This window comes from Chelonoidis abingdonii, chromosome 3, assembly GCF_003597395.2.
Source record: "Chelonoidis abingdonii isolate Lonesome George chromosome 3, CheloAbing_2.0, whole genome shotgun sequence".
Classification (NCBI taxonomy): Eukaryota; Metazoa; Chordata; order Testudines; family Testudinidae; genus Chelonoidis; species Chelonoidis abingdonii.
In genome coordinates, this window is record NC_133771.1 from 153520887 (window position 1) to 153537752 (window position 16866).

General features: G+C 37.7%; 1 protein-coding gene across 6 annotated transcripts in view; it reads left to right on the forward strand.

Annotated features, from left to right (window-relative positions):
- LOC116819065 (latent-transforming growth factor beta-binding protein 1-like) overlaps positions 1–16866 on the forward strand; it is a 211884-nt gene that overhangs the window by 46294 nt on the left and 148724 nt on the right. For 3 of the 6 annotated variants that reach the window (XM_075064232.1, XM_032770469.2, XM_032770468.2), the window contains exons 4-6: positions 6655–6822; positions 11129–11362; positions 15889–15911. In XM_075064232.1, the coding sequence (XP_074920333.1) occupies positions 6655–6822; positions 11129–11362; positions 15889–15911 (425 nt within the window). The remainder of the gene's footprint in view (positions 1–6654; positions 6823–11128; positions 11363–15888; positions 15912–16866) is intronic. The other 3 variants (XM_075064233.1, XM_032770470.2, XM_032770471.2) reach the window with 3 other exon arrangements.

Below are 16866 nucleotides of genomic sequence, written 5' to 3' on the forward strand. Positions count from 1 at the left end.
AGTATACAAATTCCCGCCCCTGACTTTTAAACAATCCAGTTCTCTGATTGGTCCTCTGGTCAGGTGTTTGGTTCCCCTTTACAGGCAAAAGAAAATTAACCCTTACCTTACCTATCTACTTATGACAGGGATCTCAGCATTGTCCTCCTAAAACTTATGAGGCCTCTGTTCAAGCCACTATTGGATTGTTCAGTACATCACTTTACTCTCATGGAAGCTTTTTATTACCTTGACTTGAATGATCAACGAGCTCCATGCCCTTATGGTTGTACCTCCTTGCAAATCTTTTCACAGGGACAAGATGGTTCTGAGACCGCACCCTATGTTTATCCCTAAATTGGTCTCAACGTTTTACCTGAATCAGTTGATTAACCTACCGGTCTTTTCCCCAAAGCTACACAAGACACGATGAGAGAGAAGGCAGCCTAGTTTGGATGTTTCCACAACCTGGCTCTATACCTTGATAAGACCAAACCTTTTAGATCCTCTCCTCATCTTTTTATGGCTAAATCCAGCTTGTCAAAGGGTCAGCTATTCTATCACAGAGAATCTCTAAGTGTATTAGATAATGTATCTCGCTCTGTTATCAGTCAAGGCACACTCATCCATGGTACATGCAGCATCTTTGGCCTGCTTCAGAAAAATGCCAATATTTCAGATCTGCAAAGCAGCAAAGTGGAAACTTTCGTTAAAAATTACGCACTTGACATGGTGGCTAGATCTGATGCCAAGTTCAGGAAAGCAATACTTCAGTTTTTATTTCACTAATGCAACTAAAGCACCTTATTCTTAGCATTCTGAGGTGATACTGCTTACCAATGCCTTATAGTGGGTTCCACAGGGACAGATTCTTAAAGATGAAAGAATGGTTACTTACCTACAGTAACTGTGGTTCTTCAAGATGTTGTAGCCAGTGTGGCTCCCATGAACCACCCTATATCCCTACTGTTTGGAATCCTCAGCAACACAGGGTTTGAATTATGAGGGAACTGAGGGAGGATCACAGCTACTCTTCACTTTATGCCCTTATAAGGGAGCATGAGGAGGCACAGGGCACAGTGCTATCAATAGGCTTTGATCTCATGCATGAAACACATGCGTACATATGGTGGGTTCCACATTGACAACATCACAAAGAACTACAGTTACTGTAGGGTAAATAACTATTCTTTCCAGCTATTCTTTCTTCTGCTCGCCTCTTACCCCCAGCCTTACCCCTTCTGCCTTTTTCCCTCCAACCTGTCTCAGCATCCATTCTGTCTCTTCTCCACGCTGGCTCCTCATCCCAGTTACATCCTTCTCACCTAGCCATTGCTGTATTAATTTAGATGGAATAAATGGACCAAAGGTGTTTAATGTAACCTGGTCACAGTCCAACATTAAATAGTGTTAAACAAGGTTGGGGTTTGGTATACAGAGACCTCAGCCTACTTAGTACCATGGCAAACCCACAACTAAAAATCCTTTTAGCTTGTTATAGATAAAGAAAAGAAGGAAAAACAACACATTTGAAACGTAAACTATTAAATAAGGCTTTCATTTTAACAGCATCCCTTGTTCCTTTTCCCTTTAGCTGGAGAGAGCTTTTAGAAGGAAAACACTCTTGTTTGATAGACTCTTAGATGGTATCTGAGTTGGTAATAACTGTCCTTTTGGGGAAGAGAAAATAAGTTAGTTGAGATGGGCTGGATCTGTTGTTGCTGTTGTTGGTAAAGTCCAATCCTGTTGCATCCCAGATGGTGTTTGGGATTCATCTGGAGCCAGTAGAGGTAGTGATGTCACCTAAGTCCCTCTCTCTGGCCCAGTCTGGTCAGGACATTTCTTAGGATCAGGATGCACAGGGCCCAGGGTACCAGGAGATGTATGGGTTGGCAGCCGTGATGGTGAAGCTTGCTCCAGTAACCATTTTTTCTCTCAAAGTCTCTTTCTTTAAGGACCCACAAAGGGAATAGTGGGTGGAATAGCTCATCCCCATTATTTTGTCCACCATTTAGACTTAGTTTCTGACACACACATTTTGGTTCACTGATTTCTGGTTCCACACTTTTCTTGTTTACCAAGCATGATCTTAACACAGTCTTTGAATTATATGAGGAAGCCTTTTTGTTTAGACTAATGCGGTGTTTCTGTCTGTCTTTTGTACCTTTTCACATCAGCACTTGTTGTTATAGGTTATTGTAAAATGTCATTATTAATTTAATTATTATATTATTATTTTTATGTATTAACTTTCACAGTGTTTACAGTTGAAGTCATAACTAGGGTAAATTTGTAGGCCCAGTTATCGCAACTTGATTCCCAATCTCCATTCCTCAGGCTTCTCATGCCACATTCCAGTTCTGTCTCCTTGCCCAGCAATTCCCTGTTCCTCCTTTCCCCTAGTTCCTCATTCCCTGTCTCTCTCTGGCCTATCCTGGCCTCCACTTCCCCCAGTCCACATTCCCTGTCCCAATCTTTTTCCCTGTCTCCTCGTCCAAGCTTGATGTGTCCCTCACCCTTCCCTGGCTCCTCGTCCCAGTCTCTTTGCCCAGCCAGTCCGGTTCTTCTCATGCACCCCTCCCATCCTCAGATCTCTCCGCCCTTCACCCTCATCTTCTTCTCCCAGTTCCACTGGTTCTCTATTCCAGTTTTCTTGCCCTGCAGTCTCCAACACCCGAGGTCCTCATTGAACCTCTGTCTCCCCACACTCACTGGCTCCCTGTCCCCACCCCCATTTCTCTCCAGGTTCTTTGTCCCATTCTGCTCCTTTCTCTATTTCCAGTCCTAGTGCCCTTGCCCAGCCAGTTCTAATGTCTGTCCTATTTCCACCCCAACTCCGAGACTGTTTCCGTCCAGCCACTCTGCCAGCTCCCAACCCCAAGGCTTTGACACCTTTTACTTTTTGTAGAGGGAACGTATGTGGCAGAGGAAGATTAAAACAACTGAACTTGAACAATTTTTCCAGAGAAATACCACTGATTTCTTTTTTAACGTGGCACATTTTCTTAGTAACAGAAAATGAAATAATTAATATGCCTCTGTCATTTTGGCAGAATAACAACTTTTATTCAAAAACTTATGCACCATAAAAGTATATCATAAAATTGTACATGACCAACAATGCCAACATCTTCATTTATTTTTCTCCCAAATGGTAGCTTTACAAACAGTCAAACTAATGACTCACAGAATATATAATACTTCTCTGAAGTGAAACCATAAGAATTAAAATTGGAAATGAAAAGACCAATTATACAACAGACTTCTTATCTCTGGTTAGCCTTTTGCTGTAGGATACCATTATGCTTAGAGTTAATGATTTTCCTGAATTATTTAATAGCTTTTTTGGATGGAATACCCATGGGATTTCTGATATAATTATATGTGTCTTATAAGAGAATTATAATTATATTTTGACATATTTAATAAAGTTTAGATTTTAAGATATTCCCTCCCTATAACTGCAAGGGACACTTTTTTGCTCTAAACAAAATTTTGTCGAAACTGATATTTTTCACACAAAAAAATTGGTTTTCCCTCCTACAGATTTTATATTGATTTTATATATTTTCTGAACAGCTGTAGATGGGAATGGTGTCTAACTGAATACGACATGGATCTTATAGTTAACATTGTCATTTAGGCTCTTGAAGAGAGAATAAACAGCATGATACTGAATTGGTTGATGTTGCAAACAACATTTAGGACTGAGAAGTAAGTCAAAGAGATATTGAGACATTAGAAATATGAAGTAACTATTTACATGGTAATATTTTGATATGAGCACCCTGAAGTGGAATTCCACACATGATCCTTATTTATGATTACCAGCACTGAATGCTGCAGTCACAGAAATTAGGTGTGCAATCTGCCTACCTCAAGTATCAAGTATACATGTCCTTACTGTGATACTTACCTTCATGGTTGATGACTCCGTGATCTTCCCTTTCGTTCAGGCAGGTAATCTGGGTGACAACTTGCTTCACCTTCCCTCTAAACATACACATCCAGGTGACGTCTAAATCCTGCCACTCCTTCCTATACATTTCCTAAATATGATCTTTACTCACCGTCCAAACTGCTGAAACCGCATAATTTTATTAGTTACCTCTGTCCTCCCTCCCCTTCCCCACCTGTTTTTTGTTAAACTCACTTGTTGTGCCTTGTTTCAAATTAGATTATAAACTCCACTAGGCAAGAATTGTGTTTCCTGTAGGGTTTGTACAAAACCTAGCACAATGATTGAGACACGGTCTTCATTGGACCCTTTAATGTTCCCTCAATACAGATTAATAATAATAAAAGTACTCACATTAGAATCATGGCTTCTTCTTGCTGTCCCTCTTCATATTAGGCTGTCGAGAAGGGTAGGATTACGAAAAGCCTTAGTAGTGCTGGTGATTATCATTCAGAGAAGGCATGTTTTATTTCTGGATGACATATCTGAGCCCCACTTGTGGAAAAACTTGATATATTATTCTTTTAATGTAACAGACAAAGTCTTTGCTCAGTGATATTGGGAAGGGAATGAGAAGAATGTATCTTTCCTTTTCTGTTTTCCCTCAATAGAATGGAGCCAGCAGGGAGCTTTGGGAGGGAATGTCACCTTGAAAGCAGAAACTGGAATGTCCCTGCCACTCAAAAATGGAGGCGGTGGGAACTCTATTGATATTATTGTGGAAAGGATGTGTGTGTCCCTGAGAGGGTTGGGAACATGCTTTCTGACCACCATGGTACCAATACTTGTTACTATTACAGCAGTCTGAGAGGCATGCCAGATGGGTGTGGGTGCTGGCATCATGGTACTACCAAGAAAATAGATACAACCTTAGAAATATGCAAAGGATTGAATTTATGTGTCCCAGGATGAAGTCAAGTTTTGTTAACAGATCTGGAAAAAATAATCTGGAATGCTGATATTTAGTGGGAGAAAGCTCTTCAGAATGCAGTAATGCAAAAGATACAACAAAATCACCCTTACAATTTTCCATTTTTGCTTTGTTGATAATGAGATTGTCACCTCAGTATTCTTCCTTCTATTACTCTGTGCTTGATGGAGGGAAAACCTGGGCAGTACTGTGAATACATAAGAAACTTTATTTAGTTATTTGGGGCAACTTAAAAGTTTTTATGTAGTTGTAGTGTGATTAAGTGGCAAAAAAAAGTCATGGCAGTTTAAGACTACATAAGCAGAGACATCACATATTGTTCAGTGAAATTCCACCATGAAGATTAATGGAGATACTTGAAATGTTTGTTTCTAATCTCTGTTTTGTTGAATCTTTAACAAAAACATCTTTTCTCCCAAATTTTTTCTTGGGTGTTGGAGTTAAGTAGGCATTAGCAAAGTGAAAAAGTTGTGAACAGCATGAATAAGAATAATTTCCTCCCCTTAGTTAAATCAGGCTTTACTTGCTTCAGATTTCTGAGGTCATAAACTTATGACTTCTCCAATTGACCATAGTGTCTTATAGAAAAAACAGGGTAGGCAATACCTGAATTTCTAATGTGAAAAGCTGGTGGGGTAGGGGGAAAATATATATAAAGCTCAATCTCTGCCCCTTTTTCCCCTGACCTTCTGTGTCTGTGCCTTTGGAAGACACAACATAGCCCTAAATATTGTATCAGATATGAGTTCTGAGACGTAGTCACTGTCCTATGCAGCTGGCTGTTGATGCTCAAATATTAAGTAACTTTTTATAGTTTTGCATATATGTTCTGACATTTTCAGTTGATTTCCACATCTCTGAAATCGTTGCCCTTATTTTGATTTAACTGAACCTTTCACCCAGCTCTGTCAACTTTTTTTTTTAAATATTAAGGTTGGATGGATCTCAGCCTCATATTATGTCCACACTAGGCAAAGTTTATATCCTTTGTACGTGCAATGATCAAAAATATGCTAAGGCATTGTCATTTTCTTGGACCAGAGCAATTTTGAATCTCAGTGGAATATTTAATCTCATATATTTGAGGGGGTAGATGGTATAGCAAAGAGGGTGGGGTGAGATGGGGCATTGCCTGCAGCATTACTAACTAACTGTTTCAGCAAACACCTCGTAAGTCTGGTGAAAGAAACAAACAGCAGGATAATCTAAAATTGTTCCCTTTATTCAGCTGTTTTAATTGCAAAATGTCTTTGTTAGGACTAGAAATTATCAACCAGTTGTTGTTAAAATGTATAAAACGCAGTGAAATGTAAATATCTAATTGCCTTGTCCATTTAAGAACAGCTGTCTGATATGTAATATTAAAAATAGCCCTTTTGCAGTCCCATCTGTTTGTATGGCTTTGTAAGTCTGAGTGGTGTTGTGACTGTAGCCTTACAGTGTTCTGTATTACTGTTCACCTGCTTTAAGCTTACGCTGTAGTGCTCATGCATGGGAAAGAGAGCTGTTTCTAATTCTGTGCTGCTAGAGCATGGCAGCTTCTGGTGTGAACATCAGCTTTGATTCCTAAAATATCAATTTTGTGTTGTGTGTAGTGCTCATCTGAATTCAGATGCTGTTGATGCCAAATAAGAAATCGTCTTTATATCCTGACTACTGAGAGAACCAGGCATTTAAAAAAAAAAAATTGTTGGCAGATAGCAGTGTTAATCCTGTTAGCTGGTACTGGAACTCCTGTGGTGTTTCTCATGTAAACTCTAGCGTCCTCCTTCCCTTTTTGCTGCAGCTGATAATCCTATGATCTCTGAAGAGAAAGGGCCCTGTTACCGGTTTGTCAGTGCAGGAAAGCAGTGCATGCACCCTCTCTCTGTTCAGCTCAGCAAGCAGCTCTGCTGTTGCAGTGTTGGCAAGGCCTGGGGCCCACACTGTGAGAAATGTCCCCTTCCAGGAACAGGTAAGAGGTGCCCAGAAAAACCTCAAACGTTCATCCATGCACTGTATGCAGTGTACATACTATATCATCTCCTACATTTTATCTATTTTTTTTACCCTGTAGTTTCTTGCTGGTTTTGTAAATGTTAATAGAAAAATACAATACAGCTTTTTTTGTTTGGATAAACAAGCATTCATAACAAAGATGGAATTTTCCTTTGCTGTGTAATGGTAGGCTTCCAGTTTAACAACTTGACCCATCTCAGTGTGGAGGATTTTAAATGACTAATTCCTGTAACATGAAGATAAGGTTAGTTTACAGGGATCTGGATAAACTGAACCAAAGTGCCTTTAATACTTTTCAAACATAAAAGACAGAAACGAAATGATGGAAGGTTTTGGGAAATAGCTTGCTGCATCTGCATGCATTAAGTTTTCATTATAAATAGTAGAAGTTATATGTGGGCAAGTGTACTCTCCTTTTTTTTCCAATATGTTTCTAACACACTTTTGTAGGGTGGTGCCAAGGATGGTATCATAGGATTAGTAATACCTTAAAAAATAAATATTACAAATTACTTTTGGCTGAAACAATCACTTGTGGTACACTTAGGGTCAGATTTTATCATCCTTACTTACTTTGAGTAACACTTTATTCCATGAGTTGTCCGGTTGGGTTTTGTTTTTTTAAAAAGGCTTACTGAACTAAAAAGATGCATTAGACATCAACTTGGTACACCAAAGAGATGAGATCATTGGTTTTAGTGAAGCCACTCACAGACTAAGATACTATTCAATGTGAGTAGTAAGGATTATTTCAAAGTGCCTATTAGCTAATGTTATTTAAAACTTAAATGTCAGAATTCTGAATCTTTTAAGGCTTCATTTCAAGATTAATTCACTATTTCATTTGGATTTATAGTAAAACAAATGACTAAAAACACTTAACATCAGTTCACCGTTCTAGCTCAATTTTATTACCATTATGTGTATTAAATTTAATAATTGCTTCAGTTGTGTTTAGTGGATTAGTAGGTTCCTGGATTTGTAAGAGATAGAATAGAACTTGAACTATAATACACTGTGTTTACTGAAACTGCTGCTATAGATGTCACTGGTATGACACAGGAAATTTTTATTCTTATCTACAGCATAGTTTTATGGTATATTGGCTCATATTTTCAGAAGTGACTGGAAATGTTTGGCTGTCCAGCATGGAACATCATAACAGGATCTAATTTTCAGAAAATACTTGGCCCCGTTAAGATGTTTGAATTTGGACTCCAAAAACTGAAGCAATCAAAATTACTAGTTACTTTTGAATATTTGGGCCATTATTTCCTGTATGAATATTTGACTGATAATTCATACATCAATGGTGACTTTTTAAGTCCATCTTTTTTTCACTGTCAGACAAGTAATGTTTGAGCAGTTTTTACATGGAACAATATTCTCATCGAGTGACTAGTTATTTAACTGCAGGAACAATATATGGTTCCTGTGAGAATTCCAAAGATTAGGAAGGGGTTTGTGTCCTGCTTGGTCTAAATTAGAACTGGACAAATATCTTTTTGCAAAAGTTTTTCTCAAATAAAAAGAAGTGTTTTAATACTGTATGCTATTCATATAATTAGAGTGACTAGTCTAATGAAATAAATTCACATATTAGTTTACTAATGAGAGAATATAAAATATACAAAAAAAAGTCAATTATTAATTGGGAACCTGATTCTGTGGGTGAAATGCTGGCCCAGTTGAAGATAAAAGGAGTTTGCCGTTGACTTCAATGGAACTTGAATTTCACCCTACATCTTTTGCGTGACTAAATCTCCCACTGAACATACTGCAAAAAAAGTAGGATCCATAGTTAAAATATATATGTGATGGGCTCACTAGAATGAAAAATCTGTGGAGTATATTTGGACATTATTTTATAATATTGTTTTAGGCACCTAATTAAGTAGAACTTCTGTATGTAGTCATTTTAAAAGTAAGAAACATATTTAAGGGACACATTTTTAAAGCGACTTTAATCTGATCTCCACTTTTGTGTCCACAATTAATTAGAAGCACAAGTGAGGTTATATAGACATCAAACTACCTGATTTGTGACTTCAGTGGATTTCTAAACAACATCTTTTGTCCCTACAAAATTGTACCAGCAATTGACTGCAAGTCCCAAACTGGAGGCTGGCTTTACAACTTTGCCCTGTAATATATTTTGAGCCCCTTTTTAAGGTGGGTAAAACATGAGGTAGCCGTTTAATAAAATATATTAGCATTTGCAAAAGTACTGTCCAAATTAGGAATGAAAAAGCATGCAATAGGCTAGATCATGCCTTCCATTGTAAAAAGATCTGGGTGGATCAAAATTAAATGAAAAACTCAGCAAATTTTAAACTACAGGCTTTAAGCTGCATCACCCTCTTCAGCTGGCAAGGATTGGTGGTCGGTTGAAAAGTCTGTGGGGACTGACCTCCTACTTCATTCATGTTTCAAGATATAGGGGTCTATCTTCCGCTGCTGTGAAGTATCGTCACTGGAACATGAAGGGCCAGATTCTCTGAGTTCCTCCCTGGGCCCTATTGCCCCCCTGGGCACTATTGTCCCACATATCAACTTGATTGTATTTAGAGCAGTGATGGAAATAAACTACTAAACCCCTAACTTGTTTCTCTTCTCTGCCAGCTGAGTTTTTCAAGCACAGTGCAAGAATCCACTATTTTGGGTGGAATGATCACAGAGCCAGAGGCCCTCTGCATCCTGCTACAATTCCCAAACCTCAGAACCTGGAGTTCATGCAAAGGGACTAATGTGGGGTCAGAATAGATGCTGCTTAGCTTCAACTACCTTTTCTTCTGATAGATTTATGAGCAGGATTTCCCCTCCTCCCTTCTAGAGATGATCTGATCATATATCAGCCCTCTTAGCAAGTACTAAAGAAATACTCTTTTAAAAAATCCAGATGAAGTGTTGTTGTTTTTTCTGCACATATGGAAAGGCGTGGTTTTTTTTTAATATTATACCATACTACAATTTTTTAATCCTGTTATTTCTGCGTGAATCAGAACAATGGATTCAGTATACATTTTAAATTTCAGTGGGGCAAGATCACCACTATATATTTAATTTGAAGATAATATTGTAGGATGAAACAGGTACTATATATTTGGGGACCTTTTTGGAACCCTTACTTTTGGAGATATTTTGATATTAGTTTAATTTAATTTTTAAGAAAAAATAGACATCATTATGTTGTTGTAGATTTCTGAAAGACACACCACAGGTTTCCTTTAAATCATTTATTAATATCACATTTGAGTTACTGAAACATTTTTTATCTTTCATTTAAAGATTAATATATGACAAAATAATTTTTAAATGAGATTTTTTCATGTAAATTATAGCCATTGCCTATTTTTTAAATGTTTACTTTTCTAATAACACTGTTGTTAAGGTCAGATTGCTACACAACTGTCTTAAAAACCCCAGTCTAAAATATGCTTTTGCTGGTAACACTCTTTTTTCAGTAGTGTCCTCCCCAGCAATTAGGTAGTATCCAGCAGAACTTTTCAAATTGTAGGAGATCTTAGTATTTCACTGAAATAATCTTTTCCAGGGTTAAATTTCATTCAATTTCACTTATTCTGAGAGACTGATTTATAAACCAGGTAACTCCATGTTAGGACCTATGGAGTATATCATTGTTTCACTAGAATTTTAACATTCATTATGGGCATTATCCAAAGCCAACTGACGTCTATGGAAATACTCGCTCATGTTGAGTTCAGTGGGCTCTAGTTCAAGGACTATGTCAGGTTTCTAGTGTAGTTGATTCATATCGCTTAAATAAATGTTATAAATCAAGATTTTTCAGCTTGATGTCTCTGGTTCAGTGATAGTGAGAAGCTACTTTTTATTCTTTGGCAACTTCAAAAAGGGAACTATAGAAATAATAAATCCTAGTTACTTATGCTTTGTAAACAATGACAAGTTTCAGATGAAAAGTCACCTCAGAAATAACATACTATTTGAATTATATTAATTTAAAATGGTTCAGATGAAGAAGCATATTTAACACAGCTGAAGAAAAAAAAAATAAACTGGAGGAAAAGCCTTTTATAGAGGAATGAATTAAAGTCCTAAAGTAATTTTTCAGAGGTATTCAACATTAGCATGCAATAATGTTTGTTCTTAACTATAGCATATTTTGTTGTTAAAATGTACATACAGTAGCAGAGTTGATTTTTGTTCATTATATTTTCCATTGTGTCAAAATATTGCACTTTTAGACTCTTAAAAGGAATATTTTCCCATCCCAAATCTAGCTGCTTTTAAGGAAATCTGCCCTGGTGGAATGGGTTATACGGTTTCTGGCTCTCATAGAAACAAGCTATATCATCACCCTGCAGTTAGAGTACAGCCACCTGTCATTGGCAAGACCCAGATTACTCAACCTGTTGCTAAAGGTACTTCTCCTCCACCTCTCCCAGCAAAGGAAGAGCCAGTGGAGGCACTGACCTTCTCACAGAAAAGTGAGCCCGAGGTGGCTGTGCAAGAAGGTGAGAGTGGAAAAGGATCTTGAATTGTAGTTTAGTAGATAGCTATATTTCTGTGCATGTACTTCTGTTTTACATCCTTTTTATACAGTGTTTGTATAGAATTTGAGGGTTTTTTAATAATGAAGAGCTCCATGTTACCGAATGAATTATGCTACAGACTGTAGTTCTCAGCCATTGTTATACAGTAGCTCCCCTTGTACATTGAAAACTCTGCACAGAGAGAAAACCACAGTTCAGCCTAATTTTTGTGAGTAATAGAAACAGAAAATGTTTGTTCTATTATAAGGATTCCGGTAATAATATTAGGCATCTCTAAAATATGAAAAGTCTCATTAGTGTCTTATTTCTTATGATGAGGCCTCTTTCTGTAAGTTTTTTTCTCAGTCTTTGCATGGGTTTCTGCAAGCTCCTCTAAATACCATTAGCAGCTTTAAATGGCCTGTTCTTAACATGCTTAATTTGAATGCAGAAGCAAAGAAATACAGACAGCCTGCAGCATGTGCAAAAATAAATGCATTGCCAGCACGCTATTGGTGAACAGAATATAGGCAGGTAAAAATCTGATTGTGAGGAGTGTTGTGATGGTTTTGAGTCCTTTTTATATGTTATTTTCAAGAAGTAATTATGCAGCTGGTTCACAGGGGCAACAGTTGGAAGTGTCTGAGTATATTTTGCAAAACTTCATGGGAAATGCAGTCACCATAGATTTACTACTTCTGAGGATCAATTCCTTAGTGTTCCTTTTTTAAAAAAAAACAAACAAAAACAAAAAACAAACAAAAAAACCCTAACATTTTAATTGAAAAACAAACAAACATAAATAGTCAATTTGTTTTGCATTGGAAAATGCTACCTTGAACTTGGCAGCCTTCATTTTGGAAAGCTGAGGGATATTTCTGCATCAGGAAGGTAGAAAAAATATGAGATACTTTTCAAGTAAGTGAGTTCCATCTACTATAATATGAGTTACATAAGTAGAGGGAGAGACTTCAGACTTTTCAATCTTTGAAGAGGAATTGTCAACCTGTTTAGGCCCTAAAAGGAAGATAAAGACTACTTGGTATTTTAAAGAACTCAAGGGATTCTCTCTGTTCTAATTCTGCCTTTTCTGTTGCTCATACCTTTCTTACGCAGTTCCTTTTGAGCTGAAATTTTCCATGCTTAGTCTCAGACCAAAAATGAAATTTACACTTTTCCCACCAGAAATTTTGTGCAAGGATAAACCAAAACAACTGAAGCTAGAAATTCTAAATTTTATAGAACTCAGGGAGATGTGAAAGGTCAGGAAAGTTTGAAGAAAATTGACTCGCTAGTTTTAAAATTTACACATGTTAAAAAAACACCATGCTCACTTGAAGTCAGTAATGATGAACCTGCATGTTAGAATTTTTATCCTTTTTATACATTTAATACAACCTTTTGACATCTGAAATGCAAAATATTCTTAGTTTATATGCTCAGTTTACCTGCAATGCTTAAGAACTGGAGCTGGTGAGGAAATGGTTTTTATTCCCATGAAAAAAAATTTTTTCAGGGGGTTGAGGTCTTAAAACCCCCACAAAACCTGGGGAAAAAATCAGTTTACAGCAATGGAAAACCATAACATTTCTACTGAAAACTAGCATTGGGCCAAAAGTGCTTCCTTTTTGGTTGCTAGAAATGGGGGGGGCGGGGGAAATCATGTGTTGATTTTTTGGTGACACCCCCTCCTCCCAATTTTTGTTTTGTTTAGTCAATACTGGATATTTTCCATGGAAATTTTCATTTTGACAAAAAAGCCTTTTTTTGGTGGAAAAATCACATTTTCAATTAAACTTTGATCAGCTCTATTAACAACACCTCTGCTAAGGATGCCTTACTCCTGTGGTAAAGCCAGCACAGATTGCAAGCTCCTCAAGTTGAATATCTCCAGTTTAAGTAAGTTTAACTTTCACAGACCGAACAGATCCATATCAAGAGATTTTCATGCTCTGTTAATGGTAATTTCCTTACTGAAGGGTGGGTAAATTACAGGCCAGGAGCCTGCAGAGCTCATCAGCTCTGTAATGGGTAGACTCACCAGGCTGGGGATCCTTTAGCATAGCACTTATGCAACATCACAGGTGCACACTGAATCTAAAGTCAGCATAGCCTGCAACAGAAAAATCATCTCAGCATAGGGGACTCCTCCAGTGGCATAGATCTGGGATAGAGGTTGCTATTCTACCTTTCCTCCTGTCTGCCAGTGTTGAGGGCAGAGCAAGGACTTCTCTGTGATTCCCACATTGCCATACTAGAGTTATGGTGGGGGCCAGCCTGGCCTACGGTCAGCCCAGTATAAGTCATGCACCTCTTGAGAATGTATTGTGTGTCCCTTGGCCATAATTGGGGTGAATCCTCAAAGGAGAGAGAATAGAAACAGTGGCTCCACAGATGATGGGCCCGTTTTCTGACTGGAACAGAGGCCAGGAATCTGGCCCAACATCTTTGAGGATCCAAACCATATTTTAAAAGAATTAAACTGTTAGCAGATGGCATCCTTTAGAGAGTCTGCATTGGATTTGCATTCAAGATAGTCTTTGAGACTTACATAGGGTTGACAGTAGCCCTCTTTAAGGATTTAAAAGACTCAGGTCTGTCTATCAGCGGTTAGGATAATATAAAAATACCTAAGATGCATTACAGTTTCAAGCTTAAATATTTAATGTTAACATACTCATTTTTGAAAGATTATGAAGCAGTTGACAACATTTAGGGAGTAATTAACTACCAACAAATTTTTGTTTGTAAAATAAAGATTTTTTTTTTTAATATGGAACTTTTGAGGACAAACTTGGCAAGAAAGTTATTTCTATTTATTTTATATTTTGCTACTTTACAACTTAAAATACTGCACAACTGAGCAGATTAATACCAAAACAAAAATGTATTACAAAACAATAACTTGTATGCCAGGTTTCTGCCTAATTCATTACTAAGGCCTGGTCTACACTAGAAAGTTAGGCCAGTTTAACTGCTTCAGTAAAGAGTGTGAAAAATTCACACCCCTGAATGGCGTTCTTAAGCCGACCTAAGTCCCTGTGTAGACTGGGCCAGGCTGATGAAAGAATTGGTGGATTATGTACACCAATGGGAGTATCCCTTCCATTGGCGTAGGTAGTGTCTACACTGAAGCACCAAAGCTGTGTTGCTGTAGCATTTTAAGTGTAGACAAACCCTAAATTTCACTGAAACCAGATACCATAATTAGGGTCCTACCAAATTCATGGCCATGAAAAACGCATCATGGACTGTGAAATCTGGTCACCACCAGGAAATCTGTCATGAAGTCTGGTCTTTTGTGTACTTCCACCTTATACTATACAAATTTCTCGGGGGGAAGACCAGCATTTCTCATAATGGGAGTTTTGACTCAAAAGAAGGTTGTGGAGGGATCGCAAGGTTATCGTATGGGGGTCACGGTATTGCCACCCTTACTTCTGTGCTGTTTTCAGACCTGGGTGGCCAGAGAGTGGCGGTTGCCGGCCAGGCAGCCAGCTCTGAAGGCAGCACCGCACCAGCAGCAGCAGAGAAGTAAGGGTGGCAATACCATACCATGCCACCCTTCTGCACTGCTGCCTTCAGAGTTGGGTCTGGACCCCTACAGGTACAACACTGTGAAATTTCAGATTTAAATATCTGAAATCATGAAATTTACAATTTTTAAAATCTTTAAATGTGAAATTGACCAAAATTAACCATGAATTTAGTAGGGCCCTAACTATAATATACATGCTTAGTCCTTTCACACACACTGTCTCATTACAATAGCAGTGCTGTACAATAATATAAAAAAAATCATTTTCGCAGTCGTCATCTGAGTTACAGGGTCAGCTCGTCAGCTAGGGTAAATCTATGGAACTTTGTTGAATTTGATGACTTTATGTTGATTTACTCCAGTTAAGGATCTGGCCCATAATGTTTATCCCAAGTATTTCTTGAGCCAAATTCAGGAATTGCACATGTTTTTGATGTGGTTAATTTGGGTCCTTCACTCTCCCTTTTTCCCCTTAATTCACAAGAATATACACAAGGCTCACAACATCAACAGCAATAACAAAACTACTGCATAAAAACAAATGCTTTAAAATATAATACTATAGTTTTGCAGGCATCACTGTGTTTCCCAGTGGCTCTGACAAGTTCTAGGAAAATTATATAAGAACTAGCTTATGGAGCTGAAAATTAGGGGCTGAGATGGCAATCTGTGTTATTTTATAGAGCCTGATTCTGACCTTGTTTTATATCGGAATAAGTCCACTGACTTTTGCAAAGTTACTTCTCATCTGTACCAGTGTGAGATCAGAATCAGGTCCATAGTCTCTATGAGACAGCCAAGTGGAAATTGAATCTGATGATAATTTCTTGGTTAATTGTTTTAAAATGGTACTAAGGCCTGGAATGCACAAATAATTTCAAAACACATTAAAATGACTCATGTTTTTGGCATATATTCTTTCTATTCAAACTAGTTAATTCCTTTCCTTTTCTTTTCTTTCTGGTTTTAGTGGCAACTGCAGCCCCTGATCAGGTAAAACATGAATTCTGTATTATATGCTTTCACAAATAACTACAATACAATAGAGGATCCATGGGATTTGCATCCAGTTCTGAGAAATGTACTATATATGAGACTATAAGAGTTACTGTTTGAGGCTGTGGCAATTCAGACTCATTGGTAGTACACATATTGTTTAATTTTCCACTGAAATTTCCCAGTGGCAATGAAAAAGCATCAGTCATAGTTGCTTAGGGCTAACACTGTGATTCATCATATGTTCATAAAAGTTAGGGCTCTGATTCATCACTCCATCTGTATTCAGCAACTCACTTAAATGTGTGCTTAATGGGCTTTAAGCATGTGCTTAAGTGCTATCCTGAATGGGGGTGCTTCCTTGAATTGAGGCCCAGATGAATACCATGCAAGAGTACCTCTAACAAAAATTTCCATGATGAGGTTAAATAGGGAAGTCACAGGCTGATCTGGATTGCTTGGTAGGCTGAGCCCATTCAAATGCAATGTGTTTTAATATAGCCAAATGGAAGGTCGTACATCTAGGGACAAGGAACACAGGCCATCCCTATAGAATGGAGGACTGTATCATGAAAAGTGGTAACTCTGAAAAGGATTTAGGCGTCGTAGTGGATCAGCAACTTGACATGAGCTCCTTTTCTGCTTTGATTTGTTAGGGATAACAATAGCTATGCTTCATTTCACTCCTCCATAGCGATGCAAGCACCTCTAATTTATGAAAATAAAAAGTCAAATACAATGACCATTGTGATAAGTTCTCTGTCAGCCAAAGGCCTACAGAGATGCTCATGAGTATGTCCTATATCTGTGATACAGATATATTTATAAAATATAAAATTGCACTCTAAACTGCAATTAAATATATTTTTGAACTTATGAAGTGAGAGATGGGGCTGCTCATGAGTGGCAACGTCAATGTGGAACTAGAACCCTTATGAGTAACCACTTCAGA